A 27,675-nucleotide genomic window follows, 5' to 3' on the forward strand; every position below is an offset into this window, starting at 1 on the left:
GCTTGCGTCAGCTTCAAACTCTCAAGCTAAACTCTTACCCACAATTCCCCTCTCCCTGTTACCCCAGATTTAATTTGCCACATTGCCATCCTGTTGTGTCAAGCTACTTCTCTTGAGCTAAGACAGTCAATTGTTGTTTAATTGCTTTACAAATTACTTTTCTGTCAGAAAAGTTAATATTTTATTATCTCTTGCCCTATCGCATCTAGCATTCATATTTTCAGGTTTTCTTCTCTGTCCTTTGCTTACTCTTGTTACTGCGAGGTAATTTCTCTTGCCATCGTTGGTAATCCCTTACCTTTCTCTTTCATACCTTTGGGTACTCTTTGTACCATTGTTGGTATTTTTCCTTTTGTTAATATGACAGATAAAAAGGGCAGACCGGGTTTTAAGCGGTGTTCTGATTGTGGACTCAAACTGCCTACTTCTGATGCACACTCTGTGTTTTTTGTTTGGGAGCTTCCCATTTGTCTGTTGAACCACCTTGTACTATATGTGATAATTTTTCTAACAGAACTTTGTTAGAAAGGAAAAATAAACTGTTACTGAAGGGACTTTTAAAATCTCCCTTTTCAAAGGCTGTTTCTGGGTCAGAAGTCTCAACCCCTCCTAAAGCCCATAAGAAAATGCATGTTTCTGCTAAGGCTAAATCCTTGCCTTCATCCCCAGCTGGGGACTCTCAACAACCAAAATCTAAGAAGACTAAAATTTCGGCACCGGAGCTCTCCCAGTCGGCCCCAGTGCTGTCAGTGCCCAGACCTTCGGCACCGAAGCCTTCGGCTCCATTAGTGATTTCGGCTCCGTCCTCTTCTGCAGCCTTCTACATATCGGCACCGAGGGCCTCCTCGGTTCAGACCTTCACCACTGTATTGGCACCGACTGTTCAGTCGGAGCAGACCTTGACCGTATCGGCTCCGAGATCTTCCTCGGAACCGAGGCATTTATTACTGACTCCAGTTTTGTCGGTTCCAGTTTCATCGGCACCAACAACCATTTTGGCACCGATCCCTGTGTTGGTGCAGGCAATGACATCAGCACTGATGACTTCTTCTGTGCAGACTTCAGTAGTTCAGTCTTTCTCGGCACCGTTGTCCTCTGTGCGATTAGATGAGATGGGCACTGAGTCTGCCTCTTTTGTGGACAGGCCTGTTTCTCCCTCAGTCTCTGTGAGATCCACTAGAAGTCTTTCTGAACATGATGTGTTGCGTCTTATGGACCAGGCTTTCTTGGCTAGCGGTATTCCACACCCCAGGAACTATCCTTCCTTGGGAGGGGATCACCCATCTCCAAAGACACCCTCTTATTCTCCTCCTTCACTGACTTCGAAGTCCATGGATATAGTACAGTCTTCCCCTTCTGCGGTTCCCTTTATGGATCTCACTAAGAAACCGCAGTTGCCTTTGTGGCAGGAAAGTTTTGCTACGACCCAGGATGTCAGCTGTGATGCACATAGCATGCTGCTCCACAGACATCCAGGGACTCCGAGTTGGCAGGCTGAGACACTTAGGGGAGAAGTGCCCCCTGTCCTTGACATACACTCCTCTCCGGGTAGACCAGCCTTCCATCTGATGGAGAAGGCTTTCACTGCTGCTGGCGATACCGGACTGTCTATACCTCAGCCTGCCTCTGGTACACTGGTTTCAAAGTCGCACCTAGCGGACACCAGGTGCAGGGGCTTCAGGACATATTCCCTCAGGAATCCCCTTTTCCGTTGTCTTCCCCAGCTTCTCCCGCTGAGGAAATCCACAGGAAAAGTTTGTGTAAGAGGAAGCACATGGACTCCACAGAGGAGTCTCTCACCAAAGACACAGATTTCGATGAGGAGGAAGGATTCCCTCGGTCACCCTCTGAGGTATCCTTTGGTGATATCCTTGAAATCCTGAAACAGAGAGGTGACTGGCAGCCCTCTAATCCGACCCCTGAGTAATCTGTGTTCCTGCAGGCTTTTTGTGCCTGGCCCCCTACCTCCTGGGTTACTCCACCTGCCGATGAACTTGTCAAGTTCATCGTGCAGCGTGCTTGGAAGGCCCCTGATACTGTTAAAGCTATTCCCCGGAGGCCAGATAAGATATTTTCCCCTCCTGCTTCAGATCCCCGTTGGTCCAAAGGTCTTCCTGTAGATGCTTTGGTGGTGACGGCCGCAACAAAAAAGGATTTGGCAGAAGAAGAAAGCCAGACTGTCCATCCACTTAACAGAGAGCCCCGGGCCCTGGACAGAATAGGGAAGCGCACTTTTGCTACAGCGACCTTTGCTATCAGGTCCCTGAATTATATGGCACATTTTACCAGGCTTCAAAGGGATCTGGTTTCTGGGCTGTCTGAAACCTTGGCTGGTGCAGTGTCTGATGAGGTCCGTGACAAAGCGGCCTCTCAGCTGGCCACCATTGAGTCTATAACTCCTCTGTGTGATTGATATCTCACACATCAGAAGGAGCAGCTAGAGCGGCGGGTTTAGCTGCGGTCTTGAGACGACACGCCTGCTTGCGTTTGTGCAACTTCTCGGAACCTTTTAAGTGTTCCTTTCTTAATGCCCCCATTGAGCCCTCCTCATTGTTTGGGCCAAAGTTAAAAGCACACTGGCCAGATGTGAACAAGACGGTAAGACGCTTTCTGCTGTAGGTGTCCATTATTCTTCCCCTCAACGTGCTTTCTCCCGAAACCAAAGAGTGGGAAGATATGGTTCAAGAAATCTCAGGGTCCTTTTTGTGACACACAGGCCGAGTTCTCCCCCAGAGGCAGAGAGGGAAACTCACAGGGAAGATGCCCCTTTCGGGGCAGTGGGGGACCGCGTAAGCAGGGTTCCATTGATTCTTTCCCTGGTCAATCCTACCAGCGCTCCTGAAGAGCAGCCCAACTCCTTTCCTCTGAAGGTGGTTGGGAGCTGTTTCTCCTTGTATCCTTCTGCCTGGCTAACCATCATCACCTATTCTTGGGTGCAAAGGATCATAACCAGAGGTTATCGTATCCCCTTCGATCTTTGTCCCGTCCCTTCAAAAAATCTTCCCGACGTTCCACCCAGTCAAAGGGAAGAAGCAGCACTAGAGATAACCGGGGACTGGAGACCAATTTTGGATCTCAGTGTATTGAACAAGTTTGTGAGAGTACAAAAATTCCGGATGGTCACTATACAGTCTATCCTCCCGCTTTTGGAAAAAGACGATTGGATGTGCTCTGTAGATCTTCAAGATACGTACTACCACAAAAGGGTGGACAGGCCATCACGAAGATTTCTGCGCTTCCGTGCGGGAGCCAGTCACTACCAGTTCAGAGTACTGCCCTTCGGACTCTCTACAGCCCCCAGAGTGTTCACAAAGTGCATGGCAGTTGTCACAACTCACTTGCGACTTCAAGGATTCCAGGTGTTTCCATACCTAGACGACTGGCTCATTTCCGCCCCCACCAGACATCTACTGGAAAAAGCCCTGGCATACTCTCTCCTCGCTGCTCAAAGGCTAGGCATAACTATAAACTGGCAGAAATCCAATCTCACCCCATCTCAGTCGACAGAATTTATAGGGGTTATCTTGGACACAAAAAACTAAAGAGCTGCCATTCCAGAGCGCAGAATTTTAAGGATAAAACAACTAATTCCAATCCTTTCAAAGGAAAAATCCACGGCTCACTCGATCGTACAGCTGTTGGGTTCCATGGCAGCTAGCATCACCATTGTTCCCCTGGCCAGGTTTCACATGAGGCTTCTACAATGGCTACTGCTCACCCAATGGTATCCTTTTCAGCATCCTCTTTCAGCCATGATTCGAGTAACTCACAGGTGCAAACAGGATTTAAATTGGTGGATGTCACAAAATCTCTCTCAATGGTCTCGCCCCCTTTCCCTCCAGCAACCCAAGGCCACAGTGACCACGGACGCCTCCCTGATGGGGTGGGGGGGGGGGGCTATGTCAGGGACAGACAGTCCAAGGCACTTGGTCCCAACCGGGGGCCCATCTGCATATAAATGTTCTAGAGCTGAGGGCGGTGCTTCTGGCGTTGCGTTGCAAGCATTCCATCCCCTGCTGCCATCTGGGACAATTGCGATTCAATCAGACAACATGGCGGTTGTCTGGTATATCAACAAGCAAGGTGGAACCAAGTCTTACCCCCCTTTGTCGAGAGGCCATGAGGATATGGCAATGGGCGATGGCTACCAACCGTTTTCTTCTAGCAACGCACATTCCCGGGAGTTCCAACGTGATAGCAGACAGACTCAGCAGGTGCATTCTGCAACCCCACGAGTGGTCCCTGAATCCCTTGATAGAGGCGGAGATCTTCCACCGCTGGGGCTGTCCTTGCTGCGACCTCTTTGCATCCCCGGCCAACTACAAATGCAGCAACTACTTCGCCCTAATTCCCCCTCCGGGACAGTCTCCCAGGGACAACTCTAGTCCACGTTTGGCCCTCGGGTCTTCTCTACACATTTCCGCCCTTTCCTCTCATTCCCCAGTTTCTGAAGAAAGCCCGGCGGTTGAAGAGCAAGGTAATCCTCATAGCACCATATTGGCCACGACAGATTCGGTTCCCATTCCTTTGGCCTCACCTACTAGATCGACCATGGATCCTCCATCCAATCCCGGAGTTGATCTCACACCCACAGAACCTGATTCATCCCAACCTGAACAGCCTGAAGCCAACGGCTTGGCTACTCCAATTCCCTTGATTGCCAGGCAGAATGATCTTTCTTTACCAGTACGTGATATTCTCATTGCTTCTCATAAGTCCTCCACTAGAATTACTTATCTGAGCAAGTGGAAAAGATTTACCTGTTGGCTGAAAGATAAACAAGTAGACCCCTTTTCAGCACTAGTGTCGATAATACTAGACTATCTGGTCGACCGTTTCAATTGGGTCTATCGGCCTCTAACATTAGAGTTCATTTGGCTGCAATTTCTAATTTTCATGAGGGTGTCCAAGATTCCTCTTTTATGTCCCATAAATTGTGCAAGACCTTCATAAAAGGTGTGAATCATCTGAAGCCACCTTTTAGAGAACCTGTTCAACCATGGGATTTATCACTAGTTCTACAAGCTTTGACAATGGCACCTTCTGAACCAGCCTGTTCTTGCGACCTCAAGTATTTGTCATGGAAAACCTTGTTTTTGGTCGCTATTACTTCTCCCAGACGTATTTCTGAACTTCAAGCTTTTATGTATCAAGAGTCCATACTTGTTTTTTCATAAAGATAGAGTGTCTCTGAGGACTAAACCGTCATTTCTGCCTAAAGTGATCTCTGAAATGTCCATTAATCAAGCCATTAAATTGCCAGTTTTCTTTCCCAACCATTCAAACAGAGGAGAGTATTGCCTACATACCCTTGATATACACAGGCAAATCCGTTTTTACCTAAACGGGACTAAACCCTTTCGTAAATCTGGCCAGTTATTTTTGGCCTTTTCTGGACCTAGATTAGGATCGGCTGTTGCTAAGGTCACATTAGTTAGATGGTTGAAGGACCGTGTGACCTTTATTTACACACAACGTAATATTTCGTTGCCTACTACCATGAAAGCTCATTCTACAAGGTCAGTGGCAACTTCTGCTGCCTTCCATGCCAGGGCTTCTTTACATGACATCTGTGCAATTGCAACTTGGGCTACGCCTCATACCTTCATCAAACATTACAAATTGGATTTGGCCTCAAGGGGAAGAGCATATTTCGGTTCTGTGGTGCTCAGGAATGTCCTTTCATGAGAGCCTCCCAGGAATAGAGGTAGCTGGGGACTCTGTCCCATACGTAAGGAATGAACGCGGATTAACAATATCAGATAAAGAAGTTATGTCTTACCATAACGTTCTATCTGTATTGTTGATCCTCATTCAGTCATTACGACCCTCCCTCCTTCCCCCTCCTGTGGTTTCTAGTGGATCTCACCATCCAGTTCTCTTAGGTTATTTGACCAGAGGTAGCCTCTACCTTCTTTAACTTGCAAACTCAATCTGAGGTAACAGGGAGAGGGGAATTGTGGGTAAAAGTTTAGCTCGAGAGTTTGAAGCTGATGCGAGCTTGGAAAATGGCCGGCTCGGTTCCAAGCTTGGAACCGATACCCATAAGTAATGACTGAACGAGGATCAACAATACAGATGAAACGTTATGGTAAGACATAACTTCTTTTTATGGCTGAATCTGTGTAAAGATGTCAGTAACTTGAGACAAGTTGGGTATTACATCAGGGCCTCTTTTTTTCTAGGTCAGATCTTTTCTTAATATTGTCTCAGTTTCATATCCTCTACATTGGAGCTACTTACTGTTTCTTTTGATTTTTTTCTCTCCATTCAACATTTTTGTTATGTTCAATAGGGTCTTCATAAATACATCTCCAAAATGTGCCAGTTTGTTTGTTTGTTTATTTATTTATTTTTATGGTGTTTCTATTCCTTTTGCTTTGTCTCCCAAAATCTGTAACACCTTTTTGGCTCAACAACGAATTGCTTATTTTCTAGTTTACCTTTATATTTATCTGCAAACCTTCCAAGTTTTACTGCTTGTGCTGATATTTTTATTCAGTGTTGGAAATGATAAATCCTGGTCTGTTTGGATACTGTGTGTTGATTTTCCCACATCTATTTTTGATAAGCTGTTCCTTTAGCTGTATTCTTCTAATAGCGATACTTCTTGTCTTAGTTGCTTTATAATTTTTTTTTATTGGATGCTAGCATAGAGTCATTTTACTTGTTCCCTTCATTTCCTTTGTTACTTTGTGTTTTTGTCGTAACACTCATCTGGTATTACTTTAGTTGCACAATAATGTATCCTATTCATTTGTTTTATTTACATGAGTTTCTCTTAGAAGTCCTGACATACTTGTAAAACAGATTAGCACAGTAAAGATTTTAGGTCTTATTTGCTTTCTGTAATCTTTCTTTCATTTATCTTAATGTCTTTCTATCTCTTAAGTCAAACAGATTTTCCCTTAGATCATTTTTGGACTGAGAGCATCTTTTTTTGCTCTCTGTTTTTCTACGAGTCTTGCAAGGAAAGTTCCAGAACGTCATCCTGTGTCTTATCCTTCTCAGATGCATCCTGCTTCATCTGCTGCACCTCCATGTGGGAACCCATTGGCCCATCATGCCACAACAGTGCCTGTTTCACAGTTGCCACTGTTTTCTGCTCTTTCCCTTGCTGTGCTACTTTAACCAGACTTTCATGCGATCCTCCTACAGGAGGATTCAAAATATCTCACTGTGGCAAATTCTCTTCAGATGCATTCTCTGTCTGCTGCTCCTCTGTTGTTGGACCCACTGGTCTGTCATATTGGGGTATTGCCTGAGTTGGAGTTTCCACACTAAACTCTCTTCTTTGCATATGGCCTATCACTGAATTTCTGTTTATTTTTACCTGAACAATCCTCTTTGTTTTTATATTCCCACTTTGAATTTTTTTTTTTGTATTTTTGAAAGTTGCCATATCTGGGTGCCTTTGCCTGTATTTTCCTTCAAATATCTTTGGATCTGCATTTTTATTGATTATTTTGTCTTTCTTCTTTGCATGGATATCGTACCATATTAGATCTCTGTTTTCTCCCATGTCCATATTTTTTTTATACCTTTCAAAGCCCCCCCCCCTTTTTTTGTTCTGTTTCTTTTCTCATTCACTCTGCCACTTCTTTTTCCTAGGCTGCTCAGTGTTTCTTCATCTGCATAATATTTTTCCTTGGTCTATTGCATTAAGGAACTAAATTTTTATTTGTAGCTTTTTTAATTTTTTTTTCTTTTACAAGTGTGTTTCTTTCCTCTAATTTCTGTCTTAGTCTTGCAACATAACCTCCAAATGGAAATTTGCATTTCTTGCATAATAATAGCAGTACATCATTTCTTCATTATCCTTGAAAGTCTCCCAACTTTCATGGTTTGCCTGTTCTTCATTTGGTGGTAGTACAACATACAGCATTTTGCACTGTGAACATCCCTTCAGTGTATGTACTCGTGAAATATCATATCGGCTTATATGGTCATTTTGTTTATCTGAATTACCTTTTAAATCCACCACTGTAGGAGCAAATAGATGCATCTTATCAAAACAGTAATTTGAAATATCATCCTTTATCCCAATACTTCATTGTTTCCCGTTTATTCCATAGTGCTTTTAATCCTGATAAATAATTTGTGTATTCCCTAGAGTATGTTACCTTTGGTCTTCTCCTTTTAACAGAGCACCGTAAGTAGGTGTTACTTAACACATTTCCATCCTGTATCCCAGATAATTCTAAATGTATACATTTTTACCTAATAGCCAACCAGCCCTTAAGAAGATAAATTATTTCCTTTGTTCTTCTTGTTAACACTGCTAATAACATAAAATATAACCATTTCACCTCATCAGCTATATTTATATGTGTAGTATTAAAATTTAGTGTTTTTCATCCTTGATTACATAACTAACCTTAAACCTAAACGTTTCAGTTTTTTAGTATTCTCCATATGTGGGCATTGGTGCTTTATGTTCCATGGTAAGTAAGTAATTTCAAAATCCATAAAAATGCATTACAGTACAACAGTGGTAGTCCTAAACTGAAATCACAAATTTAATTTCCCCCGCCAGCAAATAAAATACAGTTTACACTAGATGCTGTTATCTTTAACTCAGTATTAACTTTATAATACAGTTGCAACAGGCATTGAAATGTTATTTTCACCATAGTCTATGCTCTTTTCTTAGTCACACACTTGTTACATGCCACAATAAAAAGGTTTCTTGCAGTGCTTGCATACACAGCAAACTTTGAAAAAATGTTGCAGCGTATAACTGTGCACTTTAAGGCACATAGTTACATAAACATGTAAGCTGTCCCTGCTCAGAACTTACTATGATTGCAGTTCATGCAGCTCATATAGTAGAGAAGTTTAAATTTAAATATTTAGCATCTCTCCTAAAATAAAAAATTAAACAGAACTTAAATATGACTCTGTATTCTGTACCATTAAACACTGTTGCATTAATTTATGCTCTAGACTTAAAAAGTAATTCTGAAGTCACCTTTTGCAGTTTCTTCATGTAAATGCCCATCATCTACTGATGTTCTTTAGATCACTGTTGCAGTAGATGTAACTATACGAGGCATATTCTACCAAAGATATCAGATGTCTTGCCAGTCTGCAAAACACACAGTATATCCACTTCTAGCACAATATTACATACTGGTGTAAAAGAGACGTACTAGTGAGCCAAAAATCAGAGCTTTCTTGCCATAGGTATGCTTATGCCGACTTTTGCCAGCTTAGTGCTGTCAGTTGAGGCATGTGTGTGTTTGCTTCAGCAACAGTTTGGGGCATGATAGTATTCCTGTTTGGATCCCTTCCCATTTCTGTGGAAAAGTCAAATTAAAAGTTTCTTGTCTGTCAAAAGGGTAAATGTTCTTGAAGTAGATGGACCCCTTAGAAGGGCAACCATGCTTCATGTGTTTTTGTGTTTGTGTCAGAGAACAGCACAAAATTAGGTCCTGTGTTATCTGTCTTTTACTGATAAAGCTGTAAGAATTAGGCTAAGTTCATTAAAATGTTTCTTTAAAAACAAGCTCTTTCCTTGGATGGAAATGTTCCTATGTGTCTTTACTCACCTTTCTTCTGATAACTAGTGTCCTGAACATCAAGATGGACTACCAAAGATGATAGTTTTTTTCTTTGTTTTGGCCCAAATAACATTGAATCTTCTTTCTTGTATACCAGGCCAGGGGCAGTTAGAAGGACAAGGGATCCCCTAATCCCACCTTGTCATTCAAAATATCCATCTAACTATATAGATGGGCATTTCATCCCATCTAGGTACCATTTTTCTTAGGACATGCAGTTTGTGTTAGTGACAAGAAAACCTGTTACTAGGAAACAATACTTCACAAAATAGAAAACAATATAGTTGCAGTAACAGAAAACAAGATCCATCTCAAGTGGGGGCGCCTCCTTCATTTGTTGTTGTCTTTCAGCTTTTCCCAGTTAGGGGTCGCCACAGCGGAACTCCGGTCCGCTAATGATTGGCAGTAGATTTTCACAAATGCTGAGGCGCCAGCTCGACGTTCAACCTTCAGCGAAGGCATGCCCATTTACGCATGTCTTTCGAACACCCACCCAACCGCTGGGAGGACATGCAGACTCCACACAGAAGGCACTCCCCACACTCCAGCCGAGAATCGAACAGGAGAACCTCTTACTGTGAGGCAACAAAGCTACCGCTGCACCATCGCGGCTGTCCTGGGCTCCTCCTTCAGTATCTGTGTGAATTGCTTAAGTCATGCCTTGCGTACACTTTTTTAGCTGTTTCTGCTTCTCTGCCTGTAGATCCCATCCTTCCTTAATTTAAATCAAACTTTTTTTAAAGTGGGTATTACATATTAAACCACCTAGAAAACAAGGTCGCACCTGCTTGGGATCTTTACCTTGTGCTGGAGAAGTTCTTTCTCTCTTCTTTTGGATATGCAACCAGTTCTTTAAAATTTCTGTGTGGAAGATGGCTTTGTTTATTACTCTGACTTTTGTTAAATGGGTTTAGGAATTACAGGCCCTGGTGTCTATTCAGTATTTTTTGACTCTGTTATTAAATTATCACTTAAAGACATAAGGACCACGTACATTAATAGAAAATAAAACAAACCATGTTAACATTTTTCATACTCATGCATTGTACATTAGATGTGTTTTCTTTCTTTTTAACAGTAATTTATTCCAACATTACATCATTTTTTTCAATTGTTGCCTTCTCTTAACCTCCTAATGAGCATTATTCTGCATAGACTGTTACAATAAATTCCATTTATTTCTATGTGATTTACTCCTTCCTTTTTCTGAAGATCCAACCTCTGTTTACTTTATTGCCTTTAAAATATTCATTATTTCAGTTGCAGTTGAGTTTAAATTCTGATTTCCATTTTCTAGTAATTGTTTTTTTCAGCCTGTAGCATAAAAGTTAATAAGGCCTTACTATATATAGTCAATTCACCTTATGTCCCAGTACTCTATAGGAATTTTTAAAAATCTGCCACCTCATTAACACTCCCAGAAACATGTTCCCAGTTACCTCTCTTTTCCATGACACCTCCAACATTTGTTATCTACATGAGAAACAATTCTCTCACATCTGCTTGGGGTATAAAAATACCTATGCAAATACTTCCAAGCAAAAATTCTAGTGTGCAGTTTTCAAGATGCATGTGCATTTAGAGTTTACCTACAATGGTTCATAGTGATGTAGTTTACTTGCAGGAAGTGCTTTTACTGCTGGGATATTTGCCCTTTCTCTGTGGTTGCATGACTACTGTCATGGTAGGCTCGGTGGTTTTTCCCTTTACAAAAATACTTAATTTTCTTTTTGCAAGGAGTTTTTATTAAGTATTTGTTAGCGGATTGATATTATTCTGGGCAGTGAATGTTTGTTATCCCGTTTTTTAATTCATATAACTGACCCATGTGAGCAGCAGTCTTCTTGCTTGCCATTTTAGTAGATGTTTCAGCCACCTTAATCTCACCATATATTCAGATTTTCAGGTGAGACTTGAAGGTCTAAATAATCCAAAGGGCAGAATGAAGAGACACACACACGTATTAAATGTTAAGTGCTTTTCGTTTATGCTACTACACAAACTTCATCAGACAGAGTAAAAAACACACTGGTACATTTAAATACAAACAAGTAACTGATCAGGATGTATTTAACACAATACATTAAAAATGACACCACCCTCATTACTAATTATATAGTACACTAAACCCTACTTAAAATGTAAAACTATAACTTTTACAAAAGTAAAATATTTCAAAATCTACGCTTTAAACTCCTTAATTTTAAAATACTACTAATAATACAGCCTTCGTTTAAACCTGGTAAACTATAAGCATTCAGCATAATTTGCCAGGATAGCTCTAATTCTTCAAGTTTTAAAGTATCGGGTCCACCTCTAACATCTCTCTGTACTTGATCAATGACAATAAACTTAAACCTGTGGTTAGGGAATTGGACAACGTGCTTGGCCAGAGCATTTTCTAATTTGTTCTTCTTTATAGCGTATAAATGCTCAGACATTCTTCTTGAAGTTTCCTCTCAGTTTTACCTACATAAAATGCAGGACAAAACTGGCATTTCGCAAGGTAAACAACTAAGCTGGAATTACAATTATTTCTCCATCTCAGTGTAAATTGTAAATCATTGACACTGAATCTGTTAGATTCCAGTATGTACGAACAATAGTTACAGGATTGGCATTTGTACATGCCTGGAGTCTTAACTATATTATTCTTAAATTCACAGTAGTCTTTAAGATTCTTGCCTCTCCTGTATATCACTGTAGGAAATTTACCTACACTATTAAAGACTTGGTAGTCACCTTTAAAAAGTTCCCAATTTTTCAACAAGATCTTGAAACACCTAACACTATCCGTATTGTAAGTAGTTATGAAGGACGTAGGTGTATCATTCACTTCTTGGTCAATAATAGTACTAGTTGATAAATTAGATGAATCACCCATGTCACGGGGTGGGATAAACACAGCTCTGTTCAAAAGTGGTGTATAAAACAACGACTGACGTTTAAAAGAAACTTCGTCAATGATTTCATTGATCAGTGATTCAGGGTAACCACGAGCTAGAAACATGCACTTCATAAATTCACATTCATTACTGAAGTCACTATCAACTGTTATAATCCGAGCTGCTCGAACTAGTTGTCCCTTGACAATTGCCCGTTTTTGGTGGTGTGGGTGACAACTAGAGTAATGAAGCATAGAATTACAATAAGTGTTTTTCCTATGAATAGTAGCTATGTACCTGTCCAAAGTACTATCCTTGGACAATAAAATGTCAAGGTACGCTATTGAGTCATGATCAAAAGTATGTGTGAATCTTAAAAAGTTGGTGGTTGAGTTAAAATAATCAACCAGTGTGTCCCCAAGTACGCCATCTCCGTCAAGCAAAATGAAGATGTCGTCAAGGAAATGGGTGTAAAACACTATGTTGTCTTTAAAGATACAATTGTTCATAACAAAAAGGTGTTCCCAGTAGGCCATAACCATGTTGGCCACACTGGCACCACAGGGTGACCCCATGGCTACGCCTACTTTTTGAAGGAAAAGTGACCCTTCAAACATAAAGAAATTGTTGGCAAGAATAGTACTTAGAAGTTCCTCTACTAACAAACATTCATCAGTGGGACACCCCTGCAGGTTAAGTACCTCATTTATCCACTCAACAGCTTCTTTGTGGGGAATACAGGTGTATAAATCCTTGACATCTATAGTCAGGAAATTGTGGCAAGCTTTGTACTCAACCTCATTGATGTTTCTCAAAAATGTCCAAGAGTCCTTACATATTTGTTTGATGTTAAGCAAATATTTTTGAAGGATGAAATCAACTACTTTCACACATGCATATGTCAAAGACCCTCTACTATCCACCAAAGGACGCATAGGAGGATTTCCCACGTTTTTATGAATTTTGGGAATACCAAATAAACAAGGAACTGGAGGATAAGAGATGGACATATAGTTATACATAGCTTGTGTAATCCTACCTTCTAAGTAAAGATCTTCTATGACATTTTTAATCAAACTGTATGCCTTATTAAGTTCTGAAATAGAGCTTGTAGTGTATGAGGGAGAATTTAATAAATTGGTCATTCTAGAAGAGTAATCTGTGTTGTCAAAAATGACAACACCACCACCTTTATCTGGCTTACAAATTCTAATGTCATTCATTTTTATAAAGTCTAAACAATCCCTTTCCGCATAAAAATCCTTATTGATATTATGGAACCCAGCATATTTATTAGAAGCTAGGTTACGAATATCTAGTTCACAAAACTGTTCAAATGTTTTAATGATAGGATTTAAAGGTGGATTAAATGTACTAGGAATTCTAAATTCAGCAGGTGCACTACCAAGAGATTCACCCATCAACATATTCAAATTGAGTTTCCTGGTGTACAATTTTAAATCTATAATAGTTTTAACCAGGTTCAACCTGCGAGGTGGTACATAAGTTTGACCCTTAGACAACAATGCTATTAAGTCAACAGAAACCTCTACTTTAGAAAAATTATAAACTGTAAAGTCACCACTAGTGTTATGCAAAACTGAAGGTGAACTTTCACAAGAAGTCGTAACATCACCAACAACAAGTGTGTCCACAACAGCGACTGAACTACTATTAACATCCATGTTGTTAGTCGTGTGACATAGATCGACTAATTCAAAGTTAATACAGTTATTTGTAGTATTATTCATACAAGTGGGAGAACTGGCCGTGTACTTGTCTAGTTCCTCTGTTTTTTTCTTTTGGTTCACAGACCCCATTTGTTGTTTTTGTCTTGCCCCTAAAAAATTAGGGTTGTTGGATCTTAAATTATAGTGACCAAGGTGTTGATTTTGTTGCACAGGTTTGTTGTTGTTAGGACCAGGTTGAAATGTAGACTCTTGGGAAACCCTAGTAGTAGGGTTCCCTATATCCTGCTGGACACTATCAGAACCAAAGTTATTACTGTTAGTGTGACCAGTGGAGACATGTGGTTTCGCGTTATGCCACGTTTGAGATGGAGAGGGCTGTGGATATGCTAGCCCTTCTTTGTAGGCCTTAATGTCCCTATCAAGTTTCTTTACTTTGTTAGCCTTCAGTTTGTCAAGATAAGCGTCGATACTAGAAAAGGTACGATTATACTCATATCTGTACCTTAAAAATTCACTGTCCAACTTAATTTGTTGGTCTAAGTCACGTACTTGTACTGACAAAGCATCAATTGACACACAGTAATGTTTACACATTAGTTCTAACAGTTCTAAGCCTTGTCGGTCGAATAAGGCTATAATGTCCAAGTGGAAATCAGAGTTAGCAACCAAGCCTGTTGGGTACTGCCACCGTCTTAGTCCCTTAGGTACTATTTTGTTATTGATGCATTCAGTAAAATAGGAAACTTCCAACTGGTATTTCTTTAACTTGACTAACAGTTTATCAATTTCTTTTAATTTACTTGAAATGTTAGGTGTTATAAATTCAAGGCTGTCAGTCCTGTGCATATTACTGTTAGCACCAAAAAAAGCATTATTATTGAGCCAGTTATTAAAGTCAAAGCTGTTACCTGGAGGTGCGGTGTTATTTTGAACAATGCCAGCATAAGAAACATCGCCTTGACCTGAAAACCCGTTAGTCATGTTGTTAAAAGTGTTGTCGCTAGCATTAACGTTGTTTCCTGGGTTATTGGCACTGACAAGAGAAACCGGAGCAACACTGGGTACTATAGCTCTAATACCCTGGCCACAAGGAACACTCGTAGATGGTTCATTGCATGAAGTAATACCGTTAGACAAAACGCCATCACTAGTCATTGTAGTAATACTTCTCTGACCACAGGTTAAACTATTAGAAAGCCTGTTTGTTAAAACGCCACTTTTAGGTGCGAAATTGCCAACGTTAGGACTGCTTTCTCCCTCTAGATTCGTGAAAGCCGGAAGTGGTACTTTACCAGCGTCAAAACGGCGTTCCAACGAGTCCAGCCGGGTCAGCAAATGATCCATTCGTTGGATAATAGACTCATAGTTAGAGCTAGACACAACTGGAATGTTAGAAGGTGGTAGTTCATTTGAAACTGGATTCTCTTGCAAAATAGCAGGAGTCTTGTCGAAAGGTGTGCCGATATCTTCCATTACTGCTCCAAAGGTAGCAAACAAACAGACAAACTAGTTGTTGAGCACAAAAACGACAAACTAAATAATCCAAAGGGCAGAATGAAGAGACACACACACGTATTAAATGTTAAGCGCTTTTCGTTTATGCTACTACACAAACTTCATCAGACAGAGTAAAAAACACACTGGTACATTTAAATACAAACAAGTAACCAATCAGGATGTATTTAACACAATACATTAAAAATGACACCACCCTCATTACTAATTATATAGTACACTAAACCCTACTTAAAATGTAAAACTATAACTTTTACAAAAGTAAAATATTTCAAAATCAACGCTTTAAACTCCTTAATTTTAAAATACTACTAATAATACAGCCTTCGTTTAAACCTGGTAAACTATAAGCATTCAGCATAATTTGCCAGGATAGCTCTAATTCTTCAAGTTTTAAAGCATCGGGTCCACCTCTAACATCTCTCTGTACTTGATCAATGACAATAAACTTAAACCTGTGGTTAGGGAATTGGACAACGTGCTTGGCCAGAGCATTTTCTAATTTGTTCTTCTTTATAGCATATAAATGCTCGTACATTCGGTTGCGAAGTTTCCTCTCAGTTTTACCTACATAAAATGCAGGGCAAAACTGGCATTTCGCAAGGTAAACAACTAAGCTGGAATTACAATTATTTCTCCATCTCAGTGTAAATTGTAAATCATTGACACTGAATCTGTTAGATTCCAGAATGTACGAACAGTAATTACAGGATTGGCATTTGTACATGCCTGGAGTCTTAACTGTGTTATTCTTAGATTCACAGTAATCTTTAAGATTCTTGCCTCTCCTGTATGTCACTATAGGAAATTTACCTACACTATTAAAGACTTGGTGGTCACCTTTAAAAAGTTCCCAATTTTTCAACAAGATCTTGAAACACCTAGCACTATCCATATTGTAAGTAGTTATAAAAGACGTAGGTGTATCATTCACTTCTTGGTCAATAATAGTACTAGTTGATAAATTAGATAAATCACCCATGTCACTGGGTGGAATAGACACAGCTCTGTTCAAAAGTGGTGTATAAAACAACGACTGACGTTTAAAAGAAACTTCGTCAATGATCTCATTGATCAGTGATTCAGGGTAACCATGAGCTAGAAACATACACTTCATAAATTCACATTCATTACTGAAGTCACTATCAACTGTTATAATCCGAGCTGCTCGAACTAGTTGTCCCTTGACAATTGCCCGTTTTTGGTGGTGTGGGTGACAACTAGAGTAATGAAGCATAGAATTACAATAAGTGTTTTTCCTATGAATTCGCAACCGAATGTACGAGCATTTATATGCTATAAAGAAGAACAAATTAGAAAATTCTCTGGCCAAGCACGTTGTCCCATTCCCTAACCACAGGTTTAAGTTTATTGTCATTGATCAAGTACAGAGAGATGTTAGAGGTGGACCCGATGCTTTAAAACTTTAGGAATTAGAGCTATCCTGGCAAATTATGCTGAATGCTTATAGTTTACCAGATTTAAACGAAGGCTGTATTATTAGTAGTATTTTAAAATTAAGGAGTTTAAAGCGTTGATTTTGAAATATTTTACTTTTGTAAAAGTTATAGTTTTACATTTTAAGTAGGGTTTAGTGTACTATATAATTAGTAATGAGGGTGGTGTCATTTTTAATGTATTGTGTTAAATACATCCTGATTGGTTACTTGTTTGTATTTAAATGTACCAGTGTGTTTTTTACTCTGTCTGATGAAGTTTGTGTAGCATAACAAAGCTTAACATTTAATACGTGTGTGTGTCTCTTCATTCTGCCCTTTGGATTATTTAGTTTGTCGTTTTTGTGCTCAACAACTAGTTTGAGACTTGAAGGTCTATTTTTTTCTTTCTTTATACCCTTTAGGGTACTGTTACACTTTTTATAGCTTAGTAAGAGGGGCTTTTAGTGCTATTATTTCATTTTTGTCCTGTTCGGGTCATGGGAGCACTAGAATGTATTCTGGCAGGTAGTGGGCATACAGCCATTTATGGATGGGATGTCCACACACACACACACACACACACACACACACACACACAGACACACAGACACACAGACACACAGACACACACAGACACACACAGACACACACACCTCCTGGGCACCCATTTCATTTCCCTGTGGTAGGAAGTCTCCTGTTGCCTGATTCAGAGATGTTTGGTGGACAGTGTTAGGGCTGCTAGTACCCTCACTAACATTCCAGCTTTGATGTTACTTTCTTGTGAATGGTCTTAGCCTAACCACTCCCCTGATGGTGACATGATCACTTGTGTTAGTGTAAAGCCCACCACTGCACTTTTTTTTTACACTTGCATACTTTTTCACATGGTCCAAAAAGAAGTACCATCACCTGCTTGAGCAGTTACATCCCTGGACTCTCTACACTGGCTCCCTACATTCTGACTTGCCTTTGCTATGTAGGAGAGCAGTGTTGTGAGACTTTGTGGGGCCAACATCACTCTACCCCCAGGATGGGCATGCCCATCCTCCTTGTCTGCACTGTCGAGGCCCAAACTCACTAATCCAACTCTGATTACCTTGGCCATAATCAGGGCTTTATCCCTTTGCTACTGGAACATACCACATCCATGTCTTTAGAGCTGTTTGGAGAACTGCCAGTCAATCTGTTGGTTGGTCTTTTGGATAGGATTAGAAAATGCCAGACTCCAGCAAAGTTGCAGTCACTCAGGTGCACTCCACTCTTAGGCAGTGAACCAGGGAATCCTCAATTTTGAGGCAACAATATTAAGTAGCTGCTCCATTTTGTCACCTTGATATTTTGTTTTGTTTCATTGCAGAATACCTCTTGATTATGAATAAATGTAGAAATTGATAGTATGCCTTTTAAAGCAAGCACAAAAGATAAATAACTTCACAAATATAAGTACTGAAAATAGTTGACCATAGGAAAAGGAGTTAAGCCGTTTAAGTGGAAGGACTTCGAAACACCCTTTCAGAGTTTGAGTATGGAGAGAACTCTACATTTTTCATAGTTTATTTTGAAATGTTATAAGTTTGTATTACTCATAGAAAAAGCTTACACACCTTAACATTTAGTACAGCTGACAGCACAGATATCTGAAAACCTCAGTGAAGATGAGCATCTAGTTCAAGGCTTGTGCGCTCTTCTCCTGGGAATCTGCATCTACTTTAATGACAATTCACTCGAAAACTACACAAAGTAAGCACATGTCATTTGTATTACAATATTCCACGGCTATCAAGCCTGTCTTTGTTCAACCACGAGATCAAAGAAAGTATCTCTTAACAGATTTATAATTGCCTGTCATTTTTATGCCTGATTAGCTTACATTTCAGACAAATGAGAAGGTTTTGTAATTGGTATTTTCATATATAATATTTGCCTGTTAATATATGGGTTGTCTGCATCTGTGGACCAGGTACTTATGCCAGAATCTTGTTTGTCAGGATGTAGCAATTGGATAGGTGCATAAACATGTAAATGTTAGATTCTTTGTTTTCCTTAAAATAATATTCAGAATACTTTGCAAAACTTTAAAAATGTCGTAATTTTGGTGACTTTTCATGTTCATACACAAAAATCTGTGATTGCTCATGAGCAAGTGTTGCACATAAAATGTAGGAATTATATAGTTAAAAAAAAAACAGGTGATCATAAAAGCTTTACTTTGTCCCTCCATGTAAACTATACACTGCAGACATCCAAAATTAGTCCAAACTGGAAAAAAAAAAAAACATATTCCACCCCCGCCCTGTCAGCTTTAACAGTCCAAGATTACTGCTCAATATCTGAGTTGTTTGGCTTCTGCTACATACCTACAATCAACTGCATTACTAGCTGAGTTAAGTACAAACTTGCAGTGTTAAAGATTGTACTGCATTTTATTTTATTTTTCTGTGTATTTAATTGTTTCATTTATCTGTGTCTCTCTCTAGTTATTTATTTTTCTATTTAATTGTTTCATAGAATACTGTGGTCTCTCTCTGTCTCTGCAGTTAGTGGGGACTATTGTGTTTCACTTCATTGATATTCAGTGTTAAACTCTTAGCCTAGAGGGTTTCTCTGTATTGTGTTAGTCACATATCTTTGAATTTATTACTGATCAATATCTGAGTTGTTTGGCTTCTGCTACATACCCACAATCGACTGCATTACTAGCTTGAGTTAAGTACAAATTTGCAGTGTTAAAGATTGTACTGCATTTTATTTTATTTTTCTGTGTATTTGTTTCATTGGTTTGTGTCTCTCTGTAGTTATTTATTTTTCTATTTGTTTCATAGAATACTGTGGTCTCTCTCTGTCTCTGCAGTTAGTTTCCTGCCCGCCCTCACTGTTCATGTTCTGGTATTAATCTTGGTGGCTTTGTAATTGCCTGTCCCTCCTGTAAATTTGTGTTTGAACTGGGCCTATCTCAATTGCTTACTCAACCGAGTACAGTGAGATCATATTTTGACTTCAGGCACTCCTACCAGTCCCATCTGTTCAGCTCTATTCCAGTCTAGTGTCACTAGCTCATTCTACCTAATATAGAGAAAACATTTGTGAAGGGCAAGCCACTTGGGTCCTTAATTTTGAATTATCTTCTGTTTCTCCTTTCTCCCTTTTCACTTTCCAAAAAAAAAATTCTAAGCTTGTTTCCTGCCTTTCCTGTAACTAGTCTAGTCCAGATTGTAAGCTTCTGAGCACCAAAGCCTTTCTGTGTTGGAGAGAAGCCTTTTAGCTTATCAGTGGGAGTGGTAAGCACTAGGTAGCCTATCTACCACGAGTGGTTTCTGGCCCAGAAATTTTAGTTTATTGGCCGTTTGGGCAGTTTTTCTATCTCTTTAAACTTTCTGGTTTAAAAGCCTGCGTTTGCGCTTGTTTCCCACCTTTCCTGTAACTAGTCTAGTCCAGATACAGATTTGCTGTATCCAGGACTGTTTGTAGGCTTCTGAGCCACCCAAGCCTTTCTGTGTTGGAGGGAAGCCTTCTAGCTTATCAGTGGGAGTGGTAAGCACTAGGTAACCTATCTAACACAAGAGTGGTTTCTGGCCCAGAAATTGTAGTTTATTGACCGTTTGGCAGTTTTTCCATCTCTTGTCAACTTTCTGGTTTAGAAGCCCACGTTTACGCTTGTTTCCCACCTTCCCTGTAACTAGTCTAGTCCAGATACAGATTTGCTGTATCCAGGACTGTTTGTAAGCCTTTCTGTGTTGGAAGGAAGCCTTCTAGCTTATCAGTGGGAGTGGGAAGCACTAGGTAACCTATCCATCACAAGAGTGGTTTCTGGCCCAGAAATTGTAGTTTATTGGCCGTTTGGGCAGTTTTTCCATCTCTTTCAACTTTCTGGTTTAAAAGCCTGCATTTGCGCTTGTTTCCCACCTTTCCTTTAACTAGTCTAGACCAGATACAGATTTGCTGTATCCAAGACTGTGTTTGTAAGCTTCTGAGCCTCCCAAGCCTTTCTTTGCTGGAGGAAAGCATTCTAGCTTATCAGTGGGAGTGGTAAGCACTAGGTAGCCTATCTACCACAAAATCCAGGTACAGAGTCTTAGTTTTAGCACTTGAATTTGCTTATTCGTGCTCAGCACTTGTTCAGAACTTGTTGGTAGCTCTAAATAAGCTACAAATTACTACAGCACTCAACCTTCCACTTTACCTAGAGTAAAACAGTTTTTGTACTTACTTTCCTCACTTGCTTAGAGAAAAACAGCTCTTATACTCACTTTCCTCACTCGTCTAGAGGAAAGTAGTTTTTTATTCAGGCATGTCCAAGGGTCACAGCTCTCAATGTTCTCTCCTGTCTATCTAATGAATTTGGCATCTTGAGGCAATGTAGCAATTGCCTCATGTACACAGACAACCCTGTCCTCCTACCACCCAACACCACAACCTGTGAGAGATGCACTTATCTAGCCAAACTGAAGGTAAAGCTCTCTCCAACCAAGACTGAACTTGACAGTCAAGAGAAGGTAAACACTTGCACCACACCACACTCATCACATAGTCCCACTAGACCTACACCACCAAAATCCACACATAGAAGCACAAAAACATTCGCAGAAGCTCTCAATAATAATCTGCACAAGCAACAGAGAACTCCAAAGCAGAAACGCAAGTAACCTCCACCCCCCAACACAACCCAAATGACCCATAGCCTACAGACTCAATGTGCCAATAAACCACAGCCCATAAGGCAAATCAACGTACCCAGCACACTAGTCATAGGTGACTCTATAGTCAGACACACTGATGTCCCACTCACCAGGCTAAACAAGGATAAGGTTACTGTCAGCTGCCTGTCAGGTGCCAGGATCCACCACATAACCCACGCACTCTGGTCACTCCACAACAAGTACAAATATGACTCTGTCATTGTCCATGTTGGTGTGAACGACCTGAGACGTACCTCCCTGAAATACGTGAAGAGAGACATGGAAGATCTCTCCGATCTTGTAGCCTAGGCAGGTATGACCCTAGCCCTGAGTAACATCCTGCCATCACCCAGATTGATACCGCAGTACAAGGACAAAATGATTGACTTCAACAATTGGCTAAGCTTCTGGTGTCATTCTAAGGGGATCCAGTATTTGTCTGCCTGGGACGACATGGTCGACAGACCACGATGCTTTGCCAGAGATGGGATCCACCTGTCGCTCCTGGGATTCCAGATACTGGCTAAGGCTCTTGCCACCCCTATAGTGCCTTTTTTAGGCAAGGTTCAAATGACAAATTCACCACCATAACAGGAACAGGCAAAAAAAAAACTGAGGGTACTACTACTCAATGCTAGAAGTCTAAATCTCAAAATGCACTCACTCGATGCACTCCTTAAAATGGAGAACATTGATATCTGTGCAGTGACTGAGACCTGGTTTAAGGCTCTAGAGAGCACCTGTGCATTACCAGGCTATAACTCATACCACACTTTTCGGCCATCTAACCTGGACCAGAACATCAAAGGCTGAGGTGTGTCCATATTCATTATGGATATCCACACCTCCAGGCTAGTTGCACAGCATAATGCATCCGAGGTTATCCAAGTACAACTAACTCTGGGCAAAACTGCAATCCAAATTGTACCTTGCTACAGATCCCCCACCATGCTCCAGGATTCCCACTCCTCTTTTCTTGATATACTGGAAAATATTAGGGTTCAACCAGACACCTTAATAATGGGCGACTTCAACTACCCCACCATTAACTGGGAAAAGTACTCATGTACCAAGTCCTTCGCTCAACACTTTCTAGAATTCATAAATTCCAGTGCCCTGGATCAACTTATCCACACCCCTACCGGGGCAACAACATCCTAGACCTAGTCATTACCAACATGAGTGACCGGTGTTCCACACCTGAAATCAACTCCTCATTGGTCAGATCCAACCATAAGCTAATCACCCTAGATATCCCAGATCCTCCCACCATTAAGGAAACCATGGTAAAAAATTTCTCCAAAACCAACTTCATGCTTCTTAAGACAGACGTGGTGAACTTCATGACACCCATGCAGATTGACAATACAGTTACGACTGCTGAATCCTACACAAATGCACTCTTTAAGCACTTGCACGAGTGAAGTGGTGAACTTCATGACACCCATGCAGATTGACAATACAGTTACGACTGCTGAATCCTACACAAATGCACTCTATAAGCACTTACACGAGTGCATGGATCGTGCTCTCCCAAACAGAACCAAGGCACTATCCTCCAAAAAAGGAAGCCAATCTGGTGGTCCCCTGCCATAAACGAAGAAACTGTTGCAAAAGAGAGTAAAATCCCATGAGTGGAGGAGCTCCCTGGTCAGCCTCAGTAAGAAGCTGAGATCCCTTATAAGAGCCTCCAAAGCTAGCTACAAAAACAAAATCACCACTGATTCTAAGGGCAACCACATAGCATTCTATAGCTATGTCAAGATTCTCAATGGCAGCACTCAGATCTCCTCTGAGTTACAGCACAATGGCACGAAAATTACAGAACTAACTGTTATTGCCAACATCCTGGCAAATAGGTTCAGTACTAACTTTACCCCCCTCTCAACCCCCTAAAGGATCCATATCTATACAGGAATAATGCAGAGTCCCTGTAATCACATCTATGCAGGTAAAAGCTGCACTCTCTAAAACCAAAAACACAGCATCCATGGGATCAGACAACATCCCAGGCTGCGTTTTACATGAACTTCAGAACGAATTGGCTCCCCACCTAAGCACCATGTTCAGTCATAGTCTCACGGCAGGCTTTGTGCCCATTGAATGGCGCACAGCAACAGTTATCCCACTCCACAAAGGGGGAGCCACTACTGATCCTGGGAGCTATCGCCCTATTAACCTGACGAGCCTGGTCTGCAAGGCCATGGGAGGGTATCATCATGGAACTCATAAACAAAGACATTGGTAGCCTCCAAATTCCAGACCCTACCCAGTTTGGGTTTGTGAAAGGCAGATCATGACTTCTGAACCTGATCAACTTCTTTGAGGCAGTCACCAAAGCCGTAAAAGAGGGTAAGGTGGTTCACACTGCCTATCTTGACCTCGCCAAGGCTTTCAACACCATCCCCCATTCCGGAATTATAGCTAAACTCACTAAAATAGGTATAAATCCATACGTCACAAGATAGGTTGTCAACTCACTCACTGACAGAACCCACACTGTAAAAGTTGCAGACTCCAAGTCTGACGTCAAACCAGTGACAAGTGGAGTACTACAGGGTTCAGTCTTGGGACCTGTCCTGTTTGGTATCTACTTCTCTGAAGTACAGGCTAACACAGAAGGCCTCTGGCTAATGAAGTTCGCAGATGACTGCAAACTAGGAGCCATAGTCAAGTCCCCAAATGATGTGGACATCCTACAGAAGGACCTCACTGAGACAGATGCCTGGTGTCACAGACATGGCCTCAAGCTCCATGCCAAAAAGTGCATTGTCATCCCCTTTGGTAAAAACTCTGTACCCATGAACTACCACATAAATAGCAGTCTACTTAACGCTGAATGTGTGATAAGAGACCTTGGGACCCCAGGTGGACAGTAGTCTCTCCTTTGATAATCACGACGCCACAGTAGTCAGGAAATCCTTCTGTGTGGCACACCTCATCACAAAAGGATTCTCATCCAGGAAAAAAGAGGTCATTGTTCCCCTCAACTCAGCACTCATTAGACCCATTATAGAGTACAACACCCCTTTTGGAATGTACTTCACAAGACATTTGCAGCAGCTGGAAAGGCCACAGAAGTACCTCACAAAGAGGATTACTGGCCTCAAACAGATGCCCTACACTGACCGTCTCAAAAAACTCCAGCTTTACTCTGTAGCATATCGCCTACTCCGAGGAGATCTCTGCCTAACATATAAAGCTATGTTAAACCCAGAGCTGTTGGGCATGCTACACCTAAAGAAATCCCAATCCCTCCGAGCTACATGCTCTAGGGACCTAAACCTTGCCACCACAATAAACAGGACATGCCGGAGGGATAGATTCCTGTCCCAGAGACTTCCTATACTGTGGAACAAGCTACCCATCTATGTCAAGCAAAGTTTCTCATTAGCAATCTTCAAGAAAAATCTTGATGATTGGACAGGAAATATGAAATCCCCCCCCCCCCCCCGGGGATCACTTCTGTGGCTCTGCTTGACAGGGGCACAGGAAATTAACTTTCTTGGGTGCCGTAAGCCAGGGAACCTTGCTGGCTAGGCTTACTTAGGCCCTTGGGCCAATAGCCTGGTTACCTACCCATGAATCTATACCACTCTGCTCATTCCAAAGTGCCAGTAGTTCTGTGAGAGCAAGAGACGACATAAGCTAATAAATAAATCCATTCTTTTTCATTGCAAGCACCATATTCCCAATTTCAGTATCCTGATTGGAAGATGAGGCTAAGCTGGCATAATGGTTAAATAGTCCACCAGACGATTCTTCCTCTGACCACTGGATGTGACTAATCTTGTTAGACCGAAACAGTTTCTTCCATGCTGTTAATCTCCACATGCAGTCCCTTCCAAACATGGACAGTACAAAATTCTAGCATAATTACTTGACCCATGGATGCAGACAACCCGTATATATTAACATCCAAATGACAACGTGAAGAAAGTAGCATTCATTGCATAACATTTGTCAGTAATGCATGAGACAATAGACTCCTCTAGCAGTACTTCTCCAGACATAAAAGTATGCACGCACCAGTATAGTATCAGCAAATCCCTCCCGCCCTCCTTTCCATGTTGGCGAGTCCAGTTCCCTGCAGAGAAAGTTGACATCAGTAAGCATAGAGTGCAGCCTAGACAGATACTGACAAAACGCAGATATAACTGTGGTGAGTCAGAAGGGTGTGATGGGGAGCATCATGGAACACATCTGTCTGAAAACTACAGCTAGCAGACAAGCAGTAGGCTTGGTGGCTAGAGGTATTTTCTATAGAGCATACCTCATGCAGACACCCCTGTTCCAGATCTCCAGATTTCCTGTACACTGTGCTGCATTTTCAACTCTTTGAAAGGAGACCTTGTGTATTCCAGGTACATCTGTATCTGATTGTAGGTCATCCTACTTCTGTCCTCTGACTCAACACAAATTTTCATCCTTTATATAAGTTGATGTTGTAACCCCAGCACTGCCCTGATTTTTTGCATTTACCTTTTCCATTTTCTGTTCCTGCTCATACCTCTCAACTTCTTAGTGCATGAAATCTGGACAAAGCCTAAAATAATGGGGAACAAAGACGCAAAAATAGGGACCTATTTTAAATCTTGGTCTTATAAACTTAGAAAGTTGATAGAATAATAAGATTTGTGTTAGCATGCATTTTCTGAAGGATGTAATGTGTGAAACTCAAATATGTCATTATTTAGTGACTTTGTCTTAAGTGATTTACCAGAAAACTACAAATTTTATTTGAAACGGACCAAAAACACGAGGCAAAAATCTGGACAGGGAACAGTTGAGAGGGTATGCTGCTGTTGCAGTAGATTATGGCTGCCCCTGCCTGAATTCCAACGTCTGCCATGACTTTGGCTGCAGAGCTTGTATTTCTTCTTATAGTGGTGCTTACTGTCTAGCAGTTCCCTCTAAGGGGGAAAAAATCACCGTCCCATGCACTTCATTTCTGAGCGCTCAGTGGTGTACACAGACCTCTCAGTTGTCCAGATTTTTGCAAATTGTCCAGGTTTTTAGCTTCATATTTTTGGTCAGTTCCCCATAAAATGTATAGATTTGTGGCAAGTCACTGAGGATTGACGTCACTAAATAATGACATGCATGTGAGTTTCAGACTTCATAGCCTTCAGAAAATACATTCTAGCACAAATCCTTTAATACTAGCAACTTTCTGAGAAATATTTAAAAAACTGTCCCTTGTTTTGCCCCCCTCAGTTATTTCAGGCTTTGTCCAGATTTCTTCTGCTAAGAGGTTGGGAGGTGTGGGAGCACATTTTCTCACAGACATCATTCCATTCCACATAGATAACCACTCCATCTTGTCCAGTGACATCGGGACTCCTCCACTCTGCTTAGTCCAGTCATCAATGTAACAATTGCATTCTGTCTTGCATCACCCATCTGTAGGCTGCAACTGCTCATTTAGGGCTCTGCAAATCCTATCTGAGCACTCTGTTTCAGGAAGTCCTCCATCAGCAGTGCACAGTATAGAAATGTGTGGTTTTCATCTAGGCAGCCATTCATTGTCCTCAAGTGCACACAGTCCTTTGTGTCAGTACTGATGGAATAACTGGACCCTGTCCACTTACCAGGTGACAAGAGCTGCAGCCATGCACACATATGTAGAGTTCTCTGTCATTGTAGCCCATAGTCAGGGCACTCTGTTAATCACGTGTTAGTTTGTTGCATCTCTGATAAAATTTCGACAAGAATTTACTCATGGCCCTCCAAGAGTTCAGCTGTCGATTGGTTGCAGGCAACTATTGTCCTAGCTTCATTGCTGAAATTTCAGACATAGCTCTTATTCCTTCACTGCAGAAAGATTTCTGGGTACATGATGATGTTTAGACTTACTAATTCCCACAGTAGACTGTTTATGTATAGCAAAAAGAGTAAAAGCCCTA

General features: G+C 41.0%; 1 protein-coding gene across 5 annotated transcripts in view; it reads left to right on the forward strand.

Annotated features, from left to right (window-relative positions):
- The window catches only part of USO1 (USO1 vesicle transport factor), a 1,866,649-nt gene that overhangs the window by 1,235,346 nt on the left and 603,628 nt on the right, over positions 1 to 27,675 (forward strand). For all 5 annotated transcript variants that reach the window (XM_044061107.1, XM_044061108.1, XM_044061110.1 and 2 more), the window contains one exon: positions 18,715 to 18,833. In XM_044061107.1, coding sequence (XP_043917042.1) covers positions 18,715 to 18,833 — 119 coding nt within the window. The remainder of the gene's footprint in view (positions 1 to 18,714; positions 18,834 to 27,675) is intronic.

This window comes from Protopterus annectens, chromosome 2.part0, assembly GCF_019279795.1.
Source record: "Protopterus annectens isolate FY-2018-M chromosome 2.part0, PAN1.0, whole genome shotgun sequence".
Taxonomy (NCBI): Eukaryota; Metazoa; Chordata; order Ceratodontiformes; family Protopteridae; genus Protopterus; species Protopterus annectens.